At 34.4% G+C, this 20813-nt stretch overlaps 1 protein-coding gene across 1 annotated transcript in view; it reads left to right on the forward strand.

Moving 5' to 3' along the window:
* LOC113518992 (E3 ubiquitin-protein ligase RNF19B-like) overlaps positions 1-20813 on the forward strand; it is an 87920-nt gene that overhangs the window by 62528 nt on the left and 4579 nt on the right. The window contains exons 3-5 of the mRNA XM_026904034.3: positions 15551-15731; positions 19049-19163; positions 19574-19761. Coding sequence (XP_026759835.2) covers positions 15551-15731; positions 19049-19163; positions 19574-19761 — 484 coding nt within the window. The remainder of the gene's footprint in view (positions 1-15550; positions 15732-19048; positions 19164-19573; positions 19762-20813) is intronic.

The following is a 20813-nucleotide window of genomic DNA, read 5'->3' on the forward strand; positions in this document are numbered from 1 at the left end:
TTGAATTGTTCTTTTGTCACCACCAGCCATTCGGAGCCCAATTTCAGCTAAGAAAAATGGACAAGAAACTGTTACTTTTTTCAAAAAGTTTCAGTATATAAATAATGAATTTGTGTGAATACAAACCTTGGTGGTGGGCAGTATCAGATCATAAAATTTAAAATATAAGGCCCCCCAACCACGTCATAGATAAATTTAAATAATTCCATACCATCATAACAGTTACAGTATCCACACTTTATTTTCTTTCTTTCTTACAAACAGTTTATTTATTCCATTATTCCTCCTTGTGGGTCAAGCGTCTCGTCGAGCCATGACACCAACAATTTAAATTATTTATGAATATCGCATTATTGAAAAACAAATCGTAGTGAAACGGATTTGAATTCGCACCCATCTATTTTACAGCGTCTATTTGAAATACTGTAAAAAATCGTTTAAATTTTAATAACCTCGGGAGTCCGCTCAGTACTGTCCATTTTTTATTTCGGCCAACGACATGAGTTTCATTACAAGCATCTAAACATCGTTGTAACGGAAACATGATCAGTTTTGTTCCTAAATATAATGAAACTTGGCAAGTGCGAACTCGTAAAAGGGTTGTTTGGCGAAAAAATAAAACTATTAAGTAGACGTAATAAAGTAAATCGTAAAAGTCCCAACTTTATGGATAACATTGTGATTTTAAATTTAAAGATTTATTGACTTTTCTTCCAAAACTAGACGTGATGACAAAGTAAGAATACAATGAATGTGTTACCATCACTAAAACATATTGGATGCGTATTTTTTTAAGCCGCCTGTCTGCCAGTGTCTATCTTATTGTGTTGCCATGAAGATCCAGCAATGTCAGCCTCCTAGTGCAAATCTTTAAAAATAAAATGAAATCAGGTCGGTTAGGAAATGGCCTCATTGCTTGCTATGTATCTTGTGTTTGACTCCTACGACGTGCCTCCTGTAAATCATCTTGGGCTATATCTGCTGAATTTGTCACGATAGCTCAACTAACCTGAATTTATCTTCACCTCAAAGGTACTCAAAGGTAACGCGCTAAAGTTACAACACTGGCGGGGTTAGAATCTTTTAAAAATATTGTGTATTTACATTGTTCATTGGAGAAGTCTTCACTTGAGTCACGTTTTGACACTTGTTAAGTTGTCACATGTGATGTTAACACTTTCTACTGAACACATTGAGTGGCATGCAAATAACATGTATTACCAATGTTACATTACGACACTCCTAACTTTTGTTTAGGCTCTCTAGGAATACTAATAGGTTTAGGACGTTATGCAGACCACGTGCGTTGCGTAGTGGTAGCGTCCACCAATTGGATCCTAGAAAATGTTATTACATCGAAGTTCAGCGGACTCTTTTCTGATTAGGTAAATAAGTAAATCGTGAGAAAGAAAATCGTGATTAAACTTTGCACCAAGCTGACCTGATCAGTGTGGTAATAGCAGACTATATCCTTGTTGGTGAGAGACCCTTGCAACAATTTTATCAGGCCAAAAACCACACACTTTACGTTAACCGAGATAGATTAAACGAATTTATAATGATATTTATATTAATAACATATTTAACGAATTAGAAACTCTAAATGATTTGATTTATAGGTTTTGATGCGGTAACCACTAAACACCAGTCATCAACATTACATTATACCTTTTTATTTATGCAACTTAGAATGGCAAACAAGCTGACGGCTCACCTGATTGAAAATGGTAACCGTCGCCTATAGACATGAGCAGTATCATGGACATAATAGAATATATTGTTTCGCCCATAATACTTCCCATGCGTTGCCATTCCTAAATACTCAGGTGCATTTTGCTCACATTTGAAGTATTTGAAAGGTAAAGATATGACAATGAAATTACTGTTTCTCCTATCAAAAAGGTCGGAAACGCGCGTGTGGCACCGCTGTGTTATAAGTATGTATTTATATTGCTGGTCATTTAGTTATTATCACGCGAATCGTGTATTTTTTTATTGTTATCTTTGTTATATAGGAAAGTACCTACATACTATTATATTACAATCGCATTTGGCGTATTTTACATTCAATTTATACAAACCTGAACAATTTCTGTATCGGTGAATTTTATCGTACTACATTTCCTTTCACAGAATGCAGTGTTGTATATGTGTGCTGTTGCATTGTGTATTCACAGGAGGCTGCAATTACGCCTGCAAATTGATAATGCTCTACACTCAATTACTGATTAGATACGAATGTAACATATGTTCAATTTATTATGCAAACTACGTCACGCCCCGCCCACATGCTTCAATATAAAAGAAACTGGTGTTTTAATATTGCTAATTATTGGCACTTTTTTAAATTTTGGATTCATTGCTGATTTTTCTTTTTATATAAATGTGACATTGCTGATTTTTCTTTTTATATAAATGTGACATTGCTGATTTTTCTTTTTATATAAATGTGACATTGCTGATTTTTCTTTTTATATAAATGTGACATTGCTGATTTTTCTTTTTATATAATATAAATGTTTTCCTATATAATTGTAAATTTGTATACCTCGATAGATGGGGTTGATTATAGAGGACTTATATTGTTTTACCATCCATTGTTACCTATGTATCACAAAATAAATAAATAAATAAAATAAATAAATAAATCCTTACTTCTTTCATCATATCAGCCTTTAACTGTCCACAGCTGAACATAAGTTTCCCCCTTGGGGGGTTTTGCCAGTAGTTGCTTTAGAGATGTTTTAATAGGGACGCTGCTACTCATCCCTCGCCCTTAGTCGATTTTTACGACACCCACAGGAAAGGATGTTACTTCCTTACTAGACCTATTTTAGCAATATTATTAGTGTCTATTTGTTTGTTGTCTTTTAATGATTAACAGCTTAACATGTATTTTAGATAAACATAGGGTATTTTTTATCCCAGTCGGTCAATATATTCTGGTACGAGGAACAAAGATAAAGATAAAATTATTTAGGTACATAAACATGTGTGTGTATCTAACATATTGTGTATTTTATGTTGTAGTTATAACATGTTTTGCCAAGATTAGCATTCAATTTTTTTATTAGGCGAACTGTAGCATTACAAAAAGAAATATTGCAAATTATATGATGTCATAAATTTAATTATTAGTTGTAAAAGTTAAAAAATTTAAAACATATTTAAATAGAGAGTAATATCTGTATAATTATAAATATAAGTATATTTTATTAAAATATGTCATTTAAAAATTCATTTCATTTGTCAATTAACATTTTTTAAAAATTTTCTTGAACAAATTTATGTTTAAACATTTGTATTGCTCTGGAATTTTATTGTAGCCTTTTAGAACCATAGACATAATACTTCTCTGCAAAATGCAGCTAAATATCCTTCTAAAGTTTAAATACTACGCACATACCAAATTTCGTAACAATCATTTGAAGCCGTAGTAACAAACTCGCTTTCATATTTATTATATTAGTAAGGATGGATTGATCGATGTACAGCCCTTTATAGTTGTTTTTCCTTTTCGGTCGTACCACTCGGCCTTATAGAATGAGACCTCGAAAGTAATAAGTAATTTATCATCCACAAAGAATAACAAGCCGGTTGTTTTATCTCTAGACAATGTGTCTGTTGGCCCACGGTTTTATATATATGGTATTATGTAATTCTATTGATATACTGTGCATGTAAAGTCACAACATCTATGATAAGTAGGATGTTTGCTTACTCCCGGAGAGTAATTTTTTACGCATGAATGTTTGTAAGCGAGTGAAGCCTACACGTACTGTAAAAGGCTTTGTACACTTATAATCATTGTTTGTATCTTTTATTAATTAATTTCGTAAACAACTAATTAGTTGTTTACGAAAGAAGATTTATCTTATCTTAACGATTATATAGTCATCTTATTTTATCAGATATATTTAAAATTATATTTTGTTACGCAAAAAACAGCAAATACAAAACACTTTTGAACAACTAGATGTTGCGATAGAAAATATCTTAATTTTGCATTTGGAAATAAGTGTTCACTGGTAGACTTTGACGGAACTATGGCAGTTTCAAATCGCCACAACTATTCATATTAATATGGCACCAACAAGGGAGTAAACCCTGTCGATAGCAAAAAGAATTAACAAAATCGACACAGAACTGGCGATGTAATTGCTTCTTGTATGTAACCACACAAAATATATACAAATTGAGAATCTTTTTTGAAATGGTATCAAAACTACAGATTAGTTTTAAACTTATTCTTATATGTACTAGTCATTTATTATATATTTGTATATCTGTTTAGTTAACGTCTTAAATAAAAAAGAAATTCCTAAAGTTAGAATAGAAAAGAAAATATTTATTGCCAGAAAAACAGAAAAACAACAGAAAATACAAAAATAATTCATATATAAGAAGTGTCTCATATTAGGCAAAAGGAACTGTCTCAGCTGATGCTACGAGTGTCCCAGTGCAATGTGTACAGCTGCACAGCGCTGGTTTTTAGCCAGTCTCATTTTATTTACATGTATTTCACTTGTTTGTATGTACGATATTTGCGTTACCTCCAAATTGACTGTGATAATTTTTTTTTTTTTGACAATTTGCGTTGAATAATATTAATATGTTGTCGAGTGGCTTTTTTTATTGATAAAAATATTTAATTAGTACATTAACTTCTCGTATATTAATATCCTATACCGTGAATAATTAAAATACAACCGCAATGACAATTAATTTTTGCGGAAGTTTTTAATCAATTCACAATAATCGGCATACTAATGATATTTTGTGTGATAATTAATATCGTACGATACATTGATCCGTCGCGAGTTATTTATATCCAAGTGTGGCAAGGCTACATGTTGTTATGTACCAACTATATTTAATTGTAGTGTCCGTATACGGGAAACCCATTCTGTTTTATCCTTAATGAGGAATATTAACATTGATTTACACGCGTTGTAATCGAAAGCCACTTTCAAGTGATGCCGGTCGATCTACGTGTTCATTTGTAACATAATAAAATTGTAATTGAACGATATCTGTACATGAAAGATCAAGAGTTTAATTAAGAGACTCCCGAATAAACCGTCTTTAAAAAAAAGTTCATACTCACTTTTTCAATTTATCCGAGCAATATTTACTTTATATTATTCTCAATTTCGTGTATAATATAGTATATTTTATATATGTGTAAGTATATTTGTTATTTATATATATTTATTCATTTATATATGTAATTTTAGTATGTATGTATATCAATAATTACTAGTACCGCATTCGAGTATTCTGACACTTCCCTATGGTTGAATGGGAGAAAATGCTTTTAGCGTTAAGTCCGCCATGTACATATATGTACTAATGAATGAATAAATAAAGATATTAAAAAAATTATGTCAGGGGTTTTAATACAATTTTCAGAGTGTTGTTACAATTGTCACGTTTTGGTAGTGCATTCATAATGTGTACAGCAGCATCAACAGGTGATTTGTATGCCATCAGATGCAAACGGATCGCGTTTCTGTTACATCTACTGTGCGTGGCAGCAGTAACGGCGTTCTGAAGGAATCGTGTAATAAGTATGATAGCCCGACCTTCTCATTGTGAGTCAAAATTATTATAGAGGCCATAAAATGATTTGTTATGTTTTTGCTAATGCAGTTTATGTCAATGTTACTAACAGAAATGGATCGTAGTTAGTTGTAATAAAAAATATATATTATTATACATATGTATATATTACATTAGAAGCCAAAACCGTATTTTTTTATATTTTGCCCGTCACTCTATTTGTATGGTTGTTTTGGCATGGTGCAAAAACCATCATTTTATGATGGGCCGTTAACTTGTTTACCATTTTAAGTTGCATAAAAAATTACAAGTAGATTGCTTCGCAACACGTAAATTTTTTATCTGCAAAAAAAGGCGGTTTCAATCGTTACATAATTCCATAATGGTCACATTTTCCATGTAACCAATATTTCACTAAACTCTATCGATCATTTTTTTATTATTATTATTATAGCATGACATGTGACGACAGGAGTGTCTGAGCGAACACAGAAACAATATGGTTCATGAATACGATTAACTAATAGTACTTAAAATAAATAATGAATATCTACACAGAAATGCTGATGTAATTGAACGCAGTATGTCTGAATAGGCCTAGCTATTCCTTTATACTATATTGCCTTAGGCACCTCATGGATTGCCATAGAATTATATGTGATTGCACCCGCCTGTTGTTTTTTAATGGATAATAATGGATTGGTAACCCCGCCTGCGCTATCGGTATACAATGGCGGGGCACCAGTGAGGCATGATAGGTGAGGATGAAGCAGATCAGTTAGCCCACCATGACGAATCTAACACTAAATTAATCATAATGGTTTCCAGAGGGAACCACTAGGAGGTCGACCTAATATAGTATATTGCTAGCAATGGGGCTACTAATTCCCATTACTAACAATTCCTTCCCCCCCCCCCCCCCCTCCGGCCTGTATTATCTTACCCTTCAAACGAAACAATGTGCGCATTCAAGGCTCCAGACACCGCGATCCGCGACCCGCAACTAAAATGTAACTGGCTTGCCTTAATCGACTGTGGTAATAACGCCTTTCTCTCGTTGGATTGTGCACATTCGTAGTTTTGGCGTAGGTCATTTAGCTGTTTCTGCCTATGAGTTTTAGTATTATATTTATGTGTCTATTTAATTCCATATATCATCACCATCATTATTTTAGCCTTTAACTGTCCACTGCTGAACATAAGTCTTCCCCTTGGGGGTTTTTTCATAGTTGCCACGCTAGGCAGGCGTATTGGCAACCGCAGTTAAGCTTTGGAGATGTTGCCCATCCCTCGCCCTCCAAAAAAAGGGGTGACCTATTCTATACCGGGACTACACGGCATTCCATATATAATTATTTAATTTTTATAGTGGTGTTATGTAGTATTAATCCTATACAATGTATTTTGTGCTTTGAATAAATAAATAAATATATACTACAATAAAAAAATAGGTATCTAAACTGTACAGAGAAATAAAACCGGAACCCTAGAGAATGGCAACGCAGGGGGGGGGGGGTATCATGGGCGAAACAGTATACTCTGTTTTGTCCATGGTACTGCTCATGTTTATATGCGACGGTTACCATTTTCCATCAGTGGACCGTCAGCTTGTTTACTATTCTAAGTTGCATAAAAAAAAAGAACTATAGTAACATTGGATGTATAAGTAGACCAATTTGTTTTCAATTAGGTATATAGCATATTTTAATTAAGTAAATGTAGAATTAGTAAAATTTGTAATGTTATGCTTAATTTATTGAAATGAATCGTTTGTATTATAAATGAATGCTCAAATATTCATTAATTATGGCATACAATTATTTACTTTAACGTAGTATCACTGTCAAATGAACTCCCCGACCTACCTACCTACCTACGTAGTATAATTTGCATACCTATTGTGACAGTTTGTACTTATTTGTTCATATAATTTATTTATTCATTAGTACATACATATTTAATGGATGGCAACGAAATGGGGTAGACCCAGCCCGTGCTAACGGTATATACCGGTGGGGCACCAGTGAGAGATGATAAGTGAGAATGAAGACAGGTCAGTTAGCTCATCGTGATGAATACACTTAGAATTCAGCATGATGGTCTCCAGGGAAGACCACGTGGAGATCGACCTGGTTGGATATATTGCTATCAATTGGGTCCTTAGTTACCATTACTAACAATCTTTCCCCTCCCCCCAACCATCGTGATTAATTCCTGCTAAATTAGTCAGAATAGGTCAACTGTTCAGCCTGCATCCTGACCTTTCATCTCTTACTGGTACCCCGCCAGCTTAAGCTGATAACGCTAACGTTATGGCCATTCCATTTACATTTCATTAAAAAAAAAAGTCTCACATACATTGTCGGTTTATGTTTTATTACGTATTCACCAGTACGTTATGGCAGACATGCACTCTTTCTTCTCTTATTGAAGTGACTCCAGTTTAACACTGAGATTTAATGGAATAGAAATTACAGCAAATGGACGTCACCTTACATTACATTCCCTTTCTTTCAGTCGTAAGAGACGACTAAAGGAAATTAATGGTCGAGGGATGTGTAGCAGCGTCTCTCCTAAAATATTACTAAGGTGGCAACTACTGCCCCCCCCCCCCTCCCCCCCCTTATGGGGGAAACTTATGCCCATTATATACATTATATTTGACGTATGCTTGATGCGATTTCGATTCGGCCCCAATATGATTGCAGTAAAAACTCTACTTCTCCCCCTCCCCCCTTCCCACCGCAAGTCATATCCACACATCGCATAGTTCGCATACAGATACATACAAAAACTCATATATACGATTAACATTCAAGATCCCCATCGATTTAGTTCCAGTCTAGACTCGTGAACATAATAATACGTAAAGCTTTGTCTAGACTAGTTTTTGTTACACTGGACTACTTGGAAACATCCAATTTTTGAAACATCACAAATATTATTTTTTTATTTTTGTTACATAACTAAGTATAGTATGTTTTTCTCGCAGACTTGCAAAAAATTTGTTACTGCAGCAATTATTTATTAAAAACGATAATAAGGACAACAACAACAACAACAGGGTCTTCTCTTTGCCCGCCAGATGATGTGTAGGCGGGCGAGGTAGGGGCCTCGGGGCGTACCCCATTACGACCCAGACGACCTCCGGGTCGCTGGGTTTGCAGCCGGCATACACTGTTGGTCTGTGTATGCCGGCGTGGTGTCTTCAAAATAAGGATGATATTTTGTGAATCATGCTCTCCCAGTACTCAATATTCGTGTATCGATCGATATAAACGTTTTCCCAGGGTAACGAACTCGTCACTCCCTAATTCCTTCTTAATTTTCCGGGATTATTTGCTTTATTTATTTATTTAAATAACTTTGTTGTCCAAATAAAATATAATGCACTTAATGCTAGTAGCATTTTTTTATGCAACTTAGAATGGCAAACAAGCTGACGGCCCACATGATGGAAAGTGGTAACCGTCACCTATAGACATGAGCAGTACCATGGTCATAAAAGAGGATAATGTTTCGCCCATGAAACTTCCCATGCGTTGCCATTCTTAAGAACTCAGACGTTATTCCTCTGTGCCCTGTAAATTCACTGCCATATCCCACCATTCAAACCGAAACACAGCCATGCAAACACATCTGCTTCACGGTAGAAACACGAATAGAACAGAGGTACCCATGCAAACGACTTTTGTACAGTCTCTCTTTGGTAATAATTGGTTAATCTTTGAAGGCGCTATAAGGTAACAAAAAACTAATAATATCAATAAGGATTCGAAGACGATTCATAAGACGAGCGTCGTCTAAATCCTGCACAGGATGTATATCTATGCTTCACTATCATACGATAAGTGAGGAACCTTGCAATTCATTAGCTTTTCAATAGACTTTAGTCGAGTCATGCCGAAGTCGAGTTCGTTACACTCGAATCTACTCGCCTATTTATTTACCATGTCATCCTCTGTGATAAATGTTTTTACTAGTACTATGTATCAATCTCTCTCAAGATTTATCATGTATTTAAGGATTTGTTCTTATATGTATATTTATATGTACTTAGATCAACGTGATGATCTAATATAGTATTTATTTACTTTATATTTACTATATATGAGGTAATAAAATCAAAGGCAACTAAACGCAATAAAATCAATTTCATTTTTACTCTGTATTCAGTTATTTCTTCGAATTAAAAGTTTTATTAATTAAAATTCAAAATATTACTAATTTTCTTCAATCTATTTTAAAATATAGAATATCGTTCCATATTCTTAACAAAATATTAGTTTTTTTTTAGTTTCCTGACCATTTGACAGTATTGGATTTAGCTGTCTTTGATTTTATAGGCCTCATTATATTGATACGATCGCCGTGTAGTCCCGGTATAGAATAGGCTATCGCCTTCCTTTCCCGTGAATGTCGTAAGAGCCGACTAAGGGAAGGCGAGGGATGGGCAGCAGCATCCCTCTTAAAACATCTCTAAAGCCTAACTGCGGTTGCCAATACACCTGTCAAGCATGGGAACTACTGACAAAACCCGCCAAGAGAAGTCTTATATAATGATATGATAATGATGATGTTGATGATATATGTCTATACTTTCAGACTTTGACAAGAGATTGCAGATTTGAATATTTAATATGAAATCACTCTGTACATATTGTTGGAACTATAAACGAAAACGTAATTGCGTTCGTCTTCATGGATAATGGCTGACATCGCAATTTCCAGCTAAAGATAAGAACCGCTGATTCCTAGTATTTAGGAATTTGATAACATAAATTGAACACTGTCAGCATACAAGGAATGTTTTATTAAGTAATGTTGTATACAATGGAAAATAGGTTACATGTTAATAATACAGAGTAATTAGTGGCGTTATCCTATTTAATATTATACGTGAATGCGAAGTTTTGTAAAGATGGATGGATGGATACTTTACTCTTAGTCTTTACTCTTTCACGCAAAAAATACAGTATAATATAAATTTGCTACATAAGTGAGTTATATAACTAAGATATCTTAGCAAATAAGCTACTTTGTCTACTGATTCACGCGAGCGAAGACGCGGGATACAGCTACTAAAAATAAAATATTTTTCGCAAGCGACAACTCCTACTTCTAATGTTAAATTGCCAAACTGTATCTCGACAGCTGTGGCTCCTTACAAGATGTTATGGAATTCTAAATAAGTTGCGATAACATATTCCGAAGGTTGGGAATAATATCCGATATCTTAATGTTCCGATATCTTGCATCTTATGAACCAGGGTACACCGACAAAGGTTCTTTAATTTGATAGAATTCACAGATTCAATTCTGTTTATGCATCTCAGTTGACGGGCGCACCAAAGTTTATTTATTTTGTGACATTAAAGTTGTTTACATGACAAATATGTACATTGATAAACTAATTATTTTAAACAAACATACGCCTGAATACATAATGGATGATGTGCACACGAGAATTTCTGTGTAACAAGAGTGACATGACAACACACAGCTCTTAGCACGCTTGGGTGAATCATTGAATTCAGATATGTATGCATGTTTTGGAAATGTATAATGCTAAAACGATGTCGCGGTGCTGTCGTTATCGAATAAGCACACGCTCGTATTACAAGTCAGTAAACCTTTTCATCTCTGCAGTATTCCCCAGACTGTCGTAAGAAGGGAATGAAGGATCCGCTAGCGTTAGAAAAATCTCGAATTTAATTCCTCTACCAAGTTGCTTTGGCAAAACATTAATATCGGACTTTTATGTAGGTGGGGGAGACTTGTCTTAATTAAATAATCGCTTAAAATCATTATACACAATTCTTATACACTTTATATTCTTTATCAACTCATAAATAGTCGTTTTTTTTTATGTGACACCGAAAACTAGTTACCGCAGTTTCTGAAACTATGTTTATAAATTGCAAATTATCCCGCTCTGAATTCTAAGCGCTGCAGACCAATTTCATTGGCTATACAGAACAATTTATTCGTAAATTTGACTGGGCCAGGCCCGTAGTTATAAATAGAATGTTTGCTAGTCCTTGTAACTAGTAAGATAGATAATACGACACAATGAAAATAATTTAGTTCTGAGGGCCTACCATGAAATGTTTTCCGAAATTTCGGAGCCAAACGAAACACAAATTTGATGTCAAAATTACATAATACATGGAGTTGGAAAATATTAAAAATGTTAAAATATTATTCCTTTGGACTTTTATGATAAGATGTATGATGAACGAAATGTTAAACTCCATTTATTGGTCCGATTTTGGTATAAACAAAAACACGAAATTGGGTCCGAAATTTCGGAATTTCATCTAATGGTAGACCCGCAGTTCTTTAAATTAAAGATATTTGTAGTGTAATTGGATCAGCAAATTACCGGAATGAGGTTTTGTCGGAGTTTGTTCGTCTTCGGGTCAATATAAAATGTGAACATCTCTAAAGCGACTAACATCTTCAACATTATTAATTTACAATTTAATAAAATTTGCTTAATATTTGTACGAAATTACAAACCACTTTTGAGGGTCAGAAATTGCATCTAATCGTACGAGTACTTTCTTTCTACTGAATGAATGCGAAAGTTTATCAAGATGTTTGGATGTTTACATGATTGTTACTCAACCACGCTCAAAAGGTTGAATAAAATGTAATATTCCAAGTATAGTAGTAGAATGAAATATAGTTTTTTTTTAACCACTGAGGTGGCAAACAAGCATACGAACTACCTGATCGTAAGCGGTTACCGTAGCCTATGAACGCCTGCAATACCAGAGGTATTACGCGTGCGTTGCCGACCCTGAAGAAACCTCTTTACTCCCCTTTGAAGAACCTCATGTTTCTTGGGAAAATCTCGGCAGGGAGCTCATTCCATAACCTGAGTTTCATATTTTTAGGTAATTTAACACATACTTATTCTAATTAAAGCTATCGATGATATAGCTACTACCATATTAAGCAGTCAAAAATGTTTAATCAATTTTAAACTTTCGCCTTGTTTACACATATTTTAAATTCACAATCGAGACTTAACGCGATGTAAAAGCTTTTACAGGTAAATATCACCTACATACGTGCTTCTTTATCTCTCTCTTCAGTCGTACAGTCTTGACAGAGTGGTCATGGTTTTTATAATGATAGTGGATCGTCGATGAGGCTCTCCTTCGCGATTGAGGTCCTCGCAATGTGTCTCCATCTACTTCTGCTTCTTTATTGCCCACATTTTACATCGCGTCAAGTACCGATTGTGTATTTAAAAAATGTTTAATCAGACGGATAAAAATTTGAAAACATGTCCATATTTCATTTATCCCATTATAAATTTTTTTTTAATATTTTTTTTTATATCAGAATAAACGTTCATGTTAAGTTATTCATAGAAGTACATACGTATTAAAAGTGAGTTATATGAGGCACGAAATTGATAATTTGAAATGATATCTCTTGTTTTCCTTCGATTAAATTTGGTGTGAAATTTGTAAAACGACCAATAGAGATTGTTCGGTTTGTGAATGAGTATGGCAGGAATCAGTTTTGTGTAAATCAGCTTAAGAAAATTATAATTTGGCTTCGAAGTAATTGTATTTTGTCTTCTCGCTGTGTACAGAAACTGTTTTAAAGATAATAATGCTATTTCACGAGCAAAAGATGAAAGCAAAAGGTACCTTCAGTATTCACGAGTGGTAATGGAAACCTGTGCATATGCTATGGTCAATTTTTTAATGGATGACAATAAAATGAAAACTTCGCCCGCGCCATCGGTATACACTGGCGAGACGCCAGTGAGGGATGATTGTTGAGGATAAAATGTAGGTCAGTTAGCCCATCGTGGCGAATTTAACGATTAATTAGTCACGATGGTTTCCAGGGGGAACCGCGTGGAGGTCGACCTGATATATATTGATAGCAATAGGGGTTAGCTTTCCATTACTAACAATTCCTTCCCCCTGCTATGGTCAGTAATGTAATATATAAATATGACTAATACTGACGATTTCTAATGATAATTTTATAGATTCATAAGCACACATTACATTTTAATTTAATAACTACCGAATTAACTTACGTGTAATTAGATCGAAAAAAAAAACTCGACTAGCTTTAGGTCACGTCACAATCACTCATGACTAAGAATCACGAATTGATTCCGAAACTAGTACGAACTGTATTCGATGTAATTACACGTAAGTTAAATCGGTAGTTATTAAATTAAAAAAAAAATGATTACGTCATACATTACTTAATAGTGATTTTGTTAATGTCACCAGTTGAACTGCTAGATTGATTGCCATTTCCAGTCGTATAAAAAAAAAAACAGTCGTAAGTACCTACTACTCTTTAGCTAATCAATCGATTTTAAATAGGAAAAATTACTTAAATTGTCACGTCACTCATTATTTATCGCAATCACAACAAGCCTATGAATTTGTTCTCGTTACGAAAATGTTTCGATTCGCGATGCGTGGCTGCAACAATCGATTCGATCTAATTCGTTTGCCCGCCGTGCGTTAACTCGCACACACTATGTAACTAATGATTACGTTAATTGACATACTGATATTTTTTTTTTTGATTAGTGAAAATGGTATGGTAACGCCGCCTGCGCTAACAGGATACGCTGGCGGTGCACCAGTGAAGGGTGATAGATGAGAATGAAAACAGGCCTGTTAGCCCATCATGACGAATTCATCAGGAATTAACCATGATAGTTTCCAGGGGGAACCACGAGGTGGTCGACCTGGTTGGGTATATTGCTAGCAATGGGATTCTCAGTCTACATTAGTAACAATCCCTTTCCCCCGATATACTGGTATTGTACGAATGTAAATAATGTATCTAACAAATATGTAGGTACATCAGTTTCACAATTTCTTCCGGCGTTAAATTGGAAAAAAGACAGGTGAAATGAAATAGCGTTTGTACGTTGCAGCATTTTTAATTAGGTTAGGTTAAAAAAAACGGATCCCTTATAGAATCACTTCGGTGTCTGTACGTCCGCCTGTCTGTTGTCTAGATCCTCTTTCTTACGAGTAGAAACGCGTGGAAGTATCAAGTTGAAATTAATATCATATACTCAGATCTGCAATCTCTTAAAGCAGTGAAAAAATCAAGCTTCTAAATTGACGCAATTAAAAGATACGGCCATTTATGTTACATTTTTATCGCATGTTTTGACATTTGCGAATCACGTACTTCCCGTTGACGTAGAATCTTGAAATTTGGCAAGAAGCAATGTCATAAAGCACAAGTAATGGAAAAAAAAATTCTAAAATTGGAAATTTGTAGTTATTTCACAAAAATGAAATTTAACAACGTGATGATTTTGTATGGAAGCCTCGTTGCGCGAGTCCAACTCGCACTTGACCGGTTTTTTTTTATGTTACACAACAAAACAATAATTTTTTAAGTTTCAAGACTCGAGTCATAGAGTACGTATCTAGTTATGCTAGTTGTAGCCGTACTTTTTTTAACTTTGTTAAAACAATCATTATTATATTCATATTAAAACTGAAGACAAAACGTGAAAATATTAGTAGGTCATTGTTTTTTGTTATTACCTAGAATCGTTTATAATAATTTTTACCAAAAAACAAATGGATCCGAAAACAGCAAAAAAAAAATCGCGTCGCATACTATCATGGCGCGTTCTCGTTTTAATTTAATATGGGTGGCTCAAATTATTTTTTAAGCCCTGTTTGTTTAAGAAATTTATAGAATGCCAAAGATTTAGAATTTAGTCACTTTATAATAATTCATTGTAATGGAAATCATTACTTAATGCACTGAGTCATTATAATGATTATCGAAGTTTACTATTAGATATTTAATGACTTGAATTTATACTAACTAATGTACTACAAATTAATGACTTTCATACAACATCACTCGCGTCACATATATTTTATTTTAATTTCAATTTATTAGTTTCAAGAACAGCAGTAAGTCTAAAAAATTCTAAATGTCTTGTATTCTTTATTTCCAGGGGGAAGTCATAGAATGTCCGTTATGTCTATCAATGATGAACACGAGTGGCATGGTGCGGCTGGCGTGGTGCTCCCACCGCTGCTGCGAGCCATGCCTCCGACAGTACCTAGCTATAGAGATATTCGAGGCGAGAGTACCAGTAAACTGCCCAGTATGCCATGAGAATATGCATCCTTCAGGTAAATATCATCTTATATACTGTTTACTAGTATTAAAGGAAAAGTATTATATACTTGTAAGAAAAAAAATTGCAACTGCTTATGTATTAATTTTGAGATAAATTGAAATCTCTTTATAATTTAATCGCTAAAGAATACGATGACGGAAAATTCTCTCTTTTTTCTGCATCTAGAAATGTAATCAAATTTATATCGCAAAATCTATACTTCTTCAGAGCTTCTATTATATACTTAATATATTTTTTTGATAGATATGTCATAATTATGATATTTTTAAGATTATATATTATATTGACTAATCAAGAAGAACTCAAGAGCCTCTAAATATTGCGTTTAACTCGCGATCCCTTGGATAACTGCCGAGACCCTCAATTGCCATGGGTCGCGACTTCCACTTTGAACAACATTGATGTTTTTTTTATTCAACTTTAAATGGTAAATAAGCTGACGACCCACCTGATGGAAAGTGGTAACCGTCGCCTATAGAAATGAGCAGTATTATGGACATAATAGAGTATACTGTTTCACCCATGATACCCCCCATGCGTTGCCATTCCTACGGACTCACGTGTTATTCCTCTGTACCCTGTAAATTCCTGTAATTATCCTGTAATGGTATGTATATGAAGAGAATGAGATGTGTTTGAAGTATTTGGCGTTCTATTATCTCTGCCTATCCTAATAGAAAACAGGCGTGATGTATATAATAAAACAGATTTATTTCTCTTCACAATTCATTACAGTGAAATACAATGCTTATATTAATCAAATTATAAATATAATTGTGAGAGACTGGTGCCTGAGATAGGTATAAGAATACCTGTATTACATATGTATGATACTTTTATAATTCATACGACAAGCAAAACCATTTAGTACTACTTATAGCACAAAGCTATAAGTAGTACTAAATGTACGAAATACAAAACACAAAGGGAAGTATTGATACAGAATTATAGGCTCAATAGACAGGAGATTGGTTTATTTTCAATTATACTCGCAGATCCACGTTCCAGAATAGCAAAATCTTAATTACTCTCTATGTTTGTATTAATAATTCCCTTTATTAAAATAGACTAATAAGATATTATGTATTTTTGTTTTATGGGTGATAATTGAATGGTAACCGCGCCTGCGCTATCGGTATACAATGGCGGGGCACCAGTGAGGCATGATAGGTCAGGATGAAGCAGATCAGTTAGCCCACCATGACGAATCTAACAATAAATTAATCATAATGCTTTCCAGGGGGAACCACGTAGAGGTCGACCTAATAGGGCATATTGCTAGCAGTGGGGCTGTCAAACTCCATTGCTAATAATCCCTTTCCCCCAGATATTATGTAATATTTATTTATGTATTAATGTTTTAAGTATGTGAGGTATTTTTTAAGGTTAGGGTATGATGAGGCTAACATATCATACATAAAAGTCTCTAAATAAAAAAAAGATAAAAAAACAGTATTAAATTCTCTGTTTATATATAATTACTCTGTATGAGTCCGTATTTTTGATGAGCTTAAATATCAGATTACAATTTGGAAGACAAATAATTTTCCTCGTTTGTAAAATAATTTGTAACATCAATAAATCAGGTAATATTCACGTTCAACAAAAGGTGTTTCGTAACAATTATACAGAAATGACACGAAACGCGTGCAGTAAACATGTGAATCATGGATACTTGTTTGCTTACATTACAATTATGTTCGAATATTTGAAGTATTTAATTCCTAGTTGTTGATTTTCTTGTAAATATATACTTTTTTTTTTTAAATCAGCAAATCTAAGTGGAACAGAGGAAAACTTTGTTCAAAGGTCGTCTGCATTATTAGCTGTCCTACTTTTATTTCTACTGCGAAGCAGATGCGTTTGCATGATTGTTTCAGGTTTGAAAGCTAGACAAATTATAGAGTTACAGATTCATATTACTATAGTCCTCAGGAATGGCAATGTATGAGGTTACCAAAGTTGTCATTATGTATTTCATGAAGTCCATGGTGACTTTTATGTGCATAGATATCGGATACCGCTTTCGAACGGGTGGCCCATCTTACCACCTTTGCTATATTTTATTTATATATTTTCTTTCACTACTCCACTTTTTTTTTATACAATTTAGAATGTCAAACAAGCTAACGGCCCACCTGATGGAAAGTGGTAACCGTCGCCTATAGACATGAGCAATACCATGGACATAACAGAGTATACTGTTTCGCCCATTATACCCCCCATGCGTTGCCATTCCTAAGGACTCAGGTGTTATTCCTCTATACTGGGTATAATAAATTCACGCCATATCCCACCCTTCAAACCGAAACACAGCCATGCAAACACAACTGCTTCACGGTTGAAACACGAATGGGACAGAGGTACTCAAGTAATCGACTTTTGTACAAAGTCTCCCTTTGTCTTCCTTTTTATTTCTTCTTCTTGCTACCTAATATACCCTATCAGGTCCTCCGACCTCCACGTGGTTCCCCCTGAATTGCAGGTGTATTCATCACGACGGGCTAAGTGACCTGCCCTTTCATCTCACCTATCATCCCTCACTGGTACCCCGCCATCGTATACCGATAGCGCAGGCGGGGTTACCATTCCATTATCATCCATTGAAAAAAAGGAGCAGTTTGACTTCTTCCATACCGTTAATTCTCTTAAATTCGTCTGAGAGTCTCCAGTTGAAGACACCAGTATATTTTAGAAGTTTTTTGTGACAAATCATTTACTGTGCAAGCTGTTCAATTATGGAATAGTCTACTAACCTCTATACAAAGTATGCAATACCTACCTAGTTTTAAAACAAAAGGACTTATATCTGTTCAAGTTGTCATATTTGTAATTTGTTACTGATTAGCATACTCACATTCTTTTTTTTATAACTACATATGTATGTGTATGAATATGTATTTATATGTATATATGAATTTATTTTAAGTGTGTATTAATAAGTTAAAATTTATATTTATATATTTACATTATTGTAAGTAATACATCTCTATATGTACTTCAAAAACAAACAGACTTTCTTATCTTCGGTCAAACTGTTTATAATTATTCTTCTACATCCAGACGTTGCCTGGAAGAGATTGTTCTTAACGATAAGGCCGCTCATTGTTTTTTCAGTGTAATTATTTTCTTGTAATAGTTTATATTTATAATAAGATTACTATTGTAAACGTTTGGAGGGAAAAATAAAAATAACTTTATTACTCGCTTATATACTACATAGTTTAAAAAGTTAATAGTAAATAGTAGTCACTCGTAATGAACTATATGGTAAAACATATGTTTTTATAACTAAAATACTCATTGCAGATGTCCGCCGCATCGTGGATAACCCTGTTTTGTACGACAAATATGAAGAGTTCTCAGTGAGACGCGCCCTCGCCGCAGATCCTGACACCAGGTGGTGTCCTGCGCCGGATTGCAGGTACATACACCTATACCGTTGCTATTTTTGTAGGACTTGAAATAGGAAACTAGAGACACTTTATCTAATAAGCCTTTTTTTTATTTAAGAGTTTCCTCTTGTCGGTGCAATTAATTCATCCATCTTCCTCCAGGCAGCTCTATCCCAGGCCATATCCTTGACCTCCCAATACGACATGACACCTAGTGTTTCTTTTATCTGTCCCATGTAGTTATTCCTCGGTCTTCCCTTCCCATTTTGCCTTCTATTTTTCCATCTAAAAAAAAATCGTCGTGTCGTATAAAATAGCCCAGAATTTTTATTATATATATTTTGATTAATATTTATTTATAAAAAAAAACTGTTGAGATAAATCTTAATACTACGACTCCCGCCTTTAATGTATTAATGCAAGTATGTGACGGTGGCAGCTTCGCGGTAGTGGCAACGGGGTGCGCGTCGTGCCCGAAACTGACGTGCCTAGCGCCCGGGTGCGGCGCGTCGTTCTGTTACCACTGCAAGGCGGCGTGGCACCCCACGCAGACCTGCGACGCGGCCCGCCGCAGCCGCCAGCCGCCGCCGAGGGCGCCGCAACCCTCGCACGCGGACCTCGACCATGGTATGTCCTTTTTTTTTTTAAATAATTGTTACTTATTCCATTTGTACTATTGGTATAAAGTGGCGGGCGGGGGGATGCCTTTTTTACTGGATGATAAATGGGCAGCATGCGTTATTAATATACCCTGCTAGGGCACCAGTGACAGATGATGATAGATGAAGATGAAAGCAGGTCAATTGGCCCATCTTGACAAATTCATTAAAAATTTATCGGATGGTTGACCTGTTTTTGAGACTCTATCCTCCATCTATATATTTTAAGTAATGTAGTTGTCTAGGATATAGAACTAACAATTGCTTCCGTAGTTTGAATTATTTCAACACTCCTAGGTCTCCTTAACAAAAAAAAAAAAAAAAAACTGGAATATCTGCGAATATTTAAAAAGTTTATTTAGTATTTTTTAATTTTTTTTTTATCATTTAAAATCTCGAATTTTCGAAATTCAAAATTTAAACACTTAATAATTATTGGAATATAATTTTTACATTTTAATAATATTTTAATTAAAATTGTTATCGCTTATTATATCTAGTTACACGTTATTTGATTTAGATGCCTAACCGACGACCAAGTCTACAATGTAAGCCAAATAAGAAATAATCCCACAAGTAAATTGGATCGCGCTGTAATGTTATCATATAGTCCATCTATTGCATGGTATTCTCATAACACGCTGAGTATTCATTGTGAAGTCTATTATGGGAACTTTAATAATGGACAATTGCCCAAGCTTAGATGTGCCATGTTAAATTTGTATCTAAGTGGATCAGAAAACATGACAGCTCTTTATATTTAGTATTTTTATGCTTTCTGCTTCGTACACGTGCATTTTAGAAGCAAGAAAATGTTAAACTCCATTTATTGGTCCAATTTTGGTATAAACAAAAACACGAAATTGATTCCGAAATTTCGGAATTTCATTTCACAGATTTTACGTTAAACTTTTAGGCACACAACTACATCTAATTTGGTACAATTTCTTATGCATGGTGCCGGAACAAACATACGGACAGAGAGACAAAATATCTAAAAAATATTATTTTAGCATTTAT

The sequence above is a fragment of the Galleria mellonella genome, unplaced genomic scaffold, assembly GCF_026898425.1.
Source record: "Galleria mellonella isolate WM207_F2 unplaced genomic scaffold, CSIRO_AGI_GalMel_v1 utg44, whole genome shotgun sequence".
Classification (NCBI taxonomy): Eukaryota; Metazoa; Arthropoda; class Insecta; order Lepidoptera; family Pyralidae; genus Galleria; species Galleria mellonella.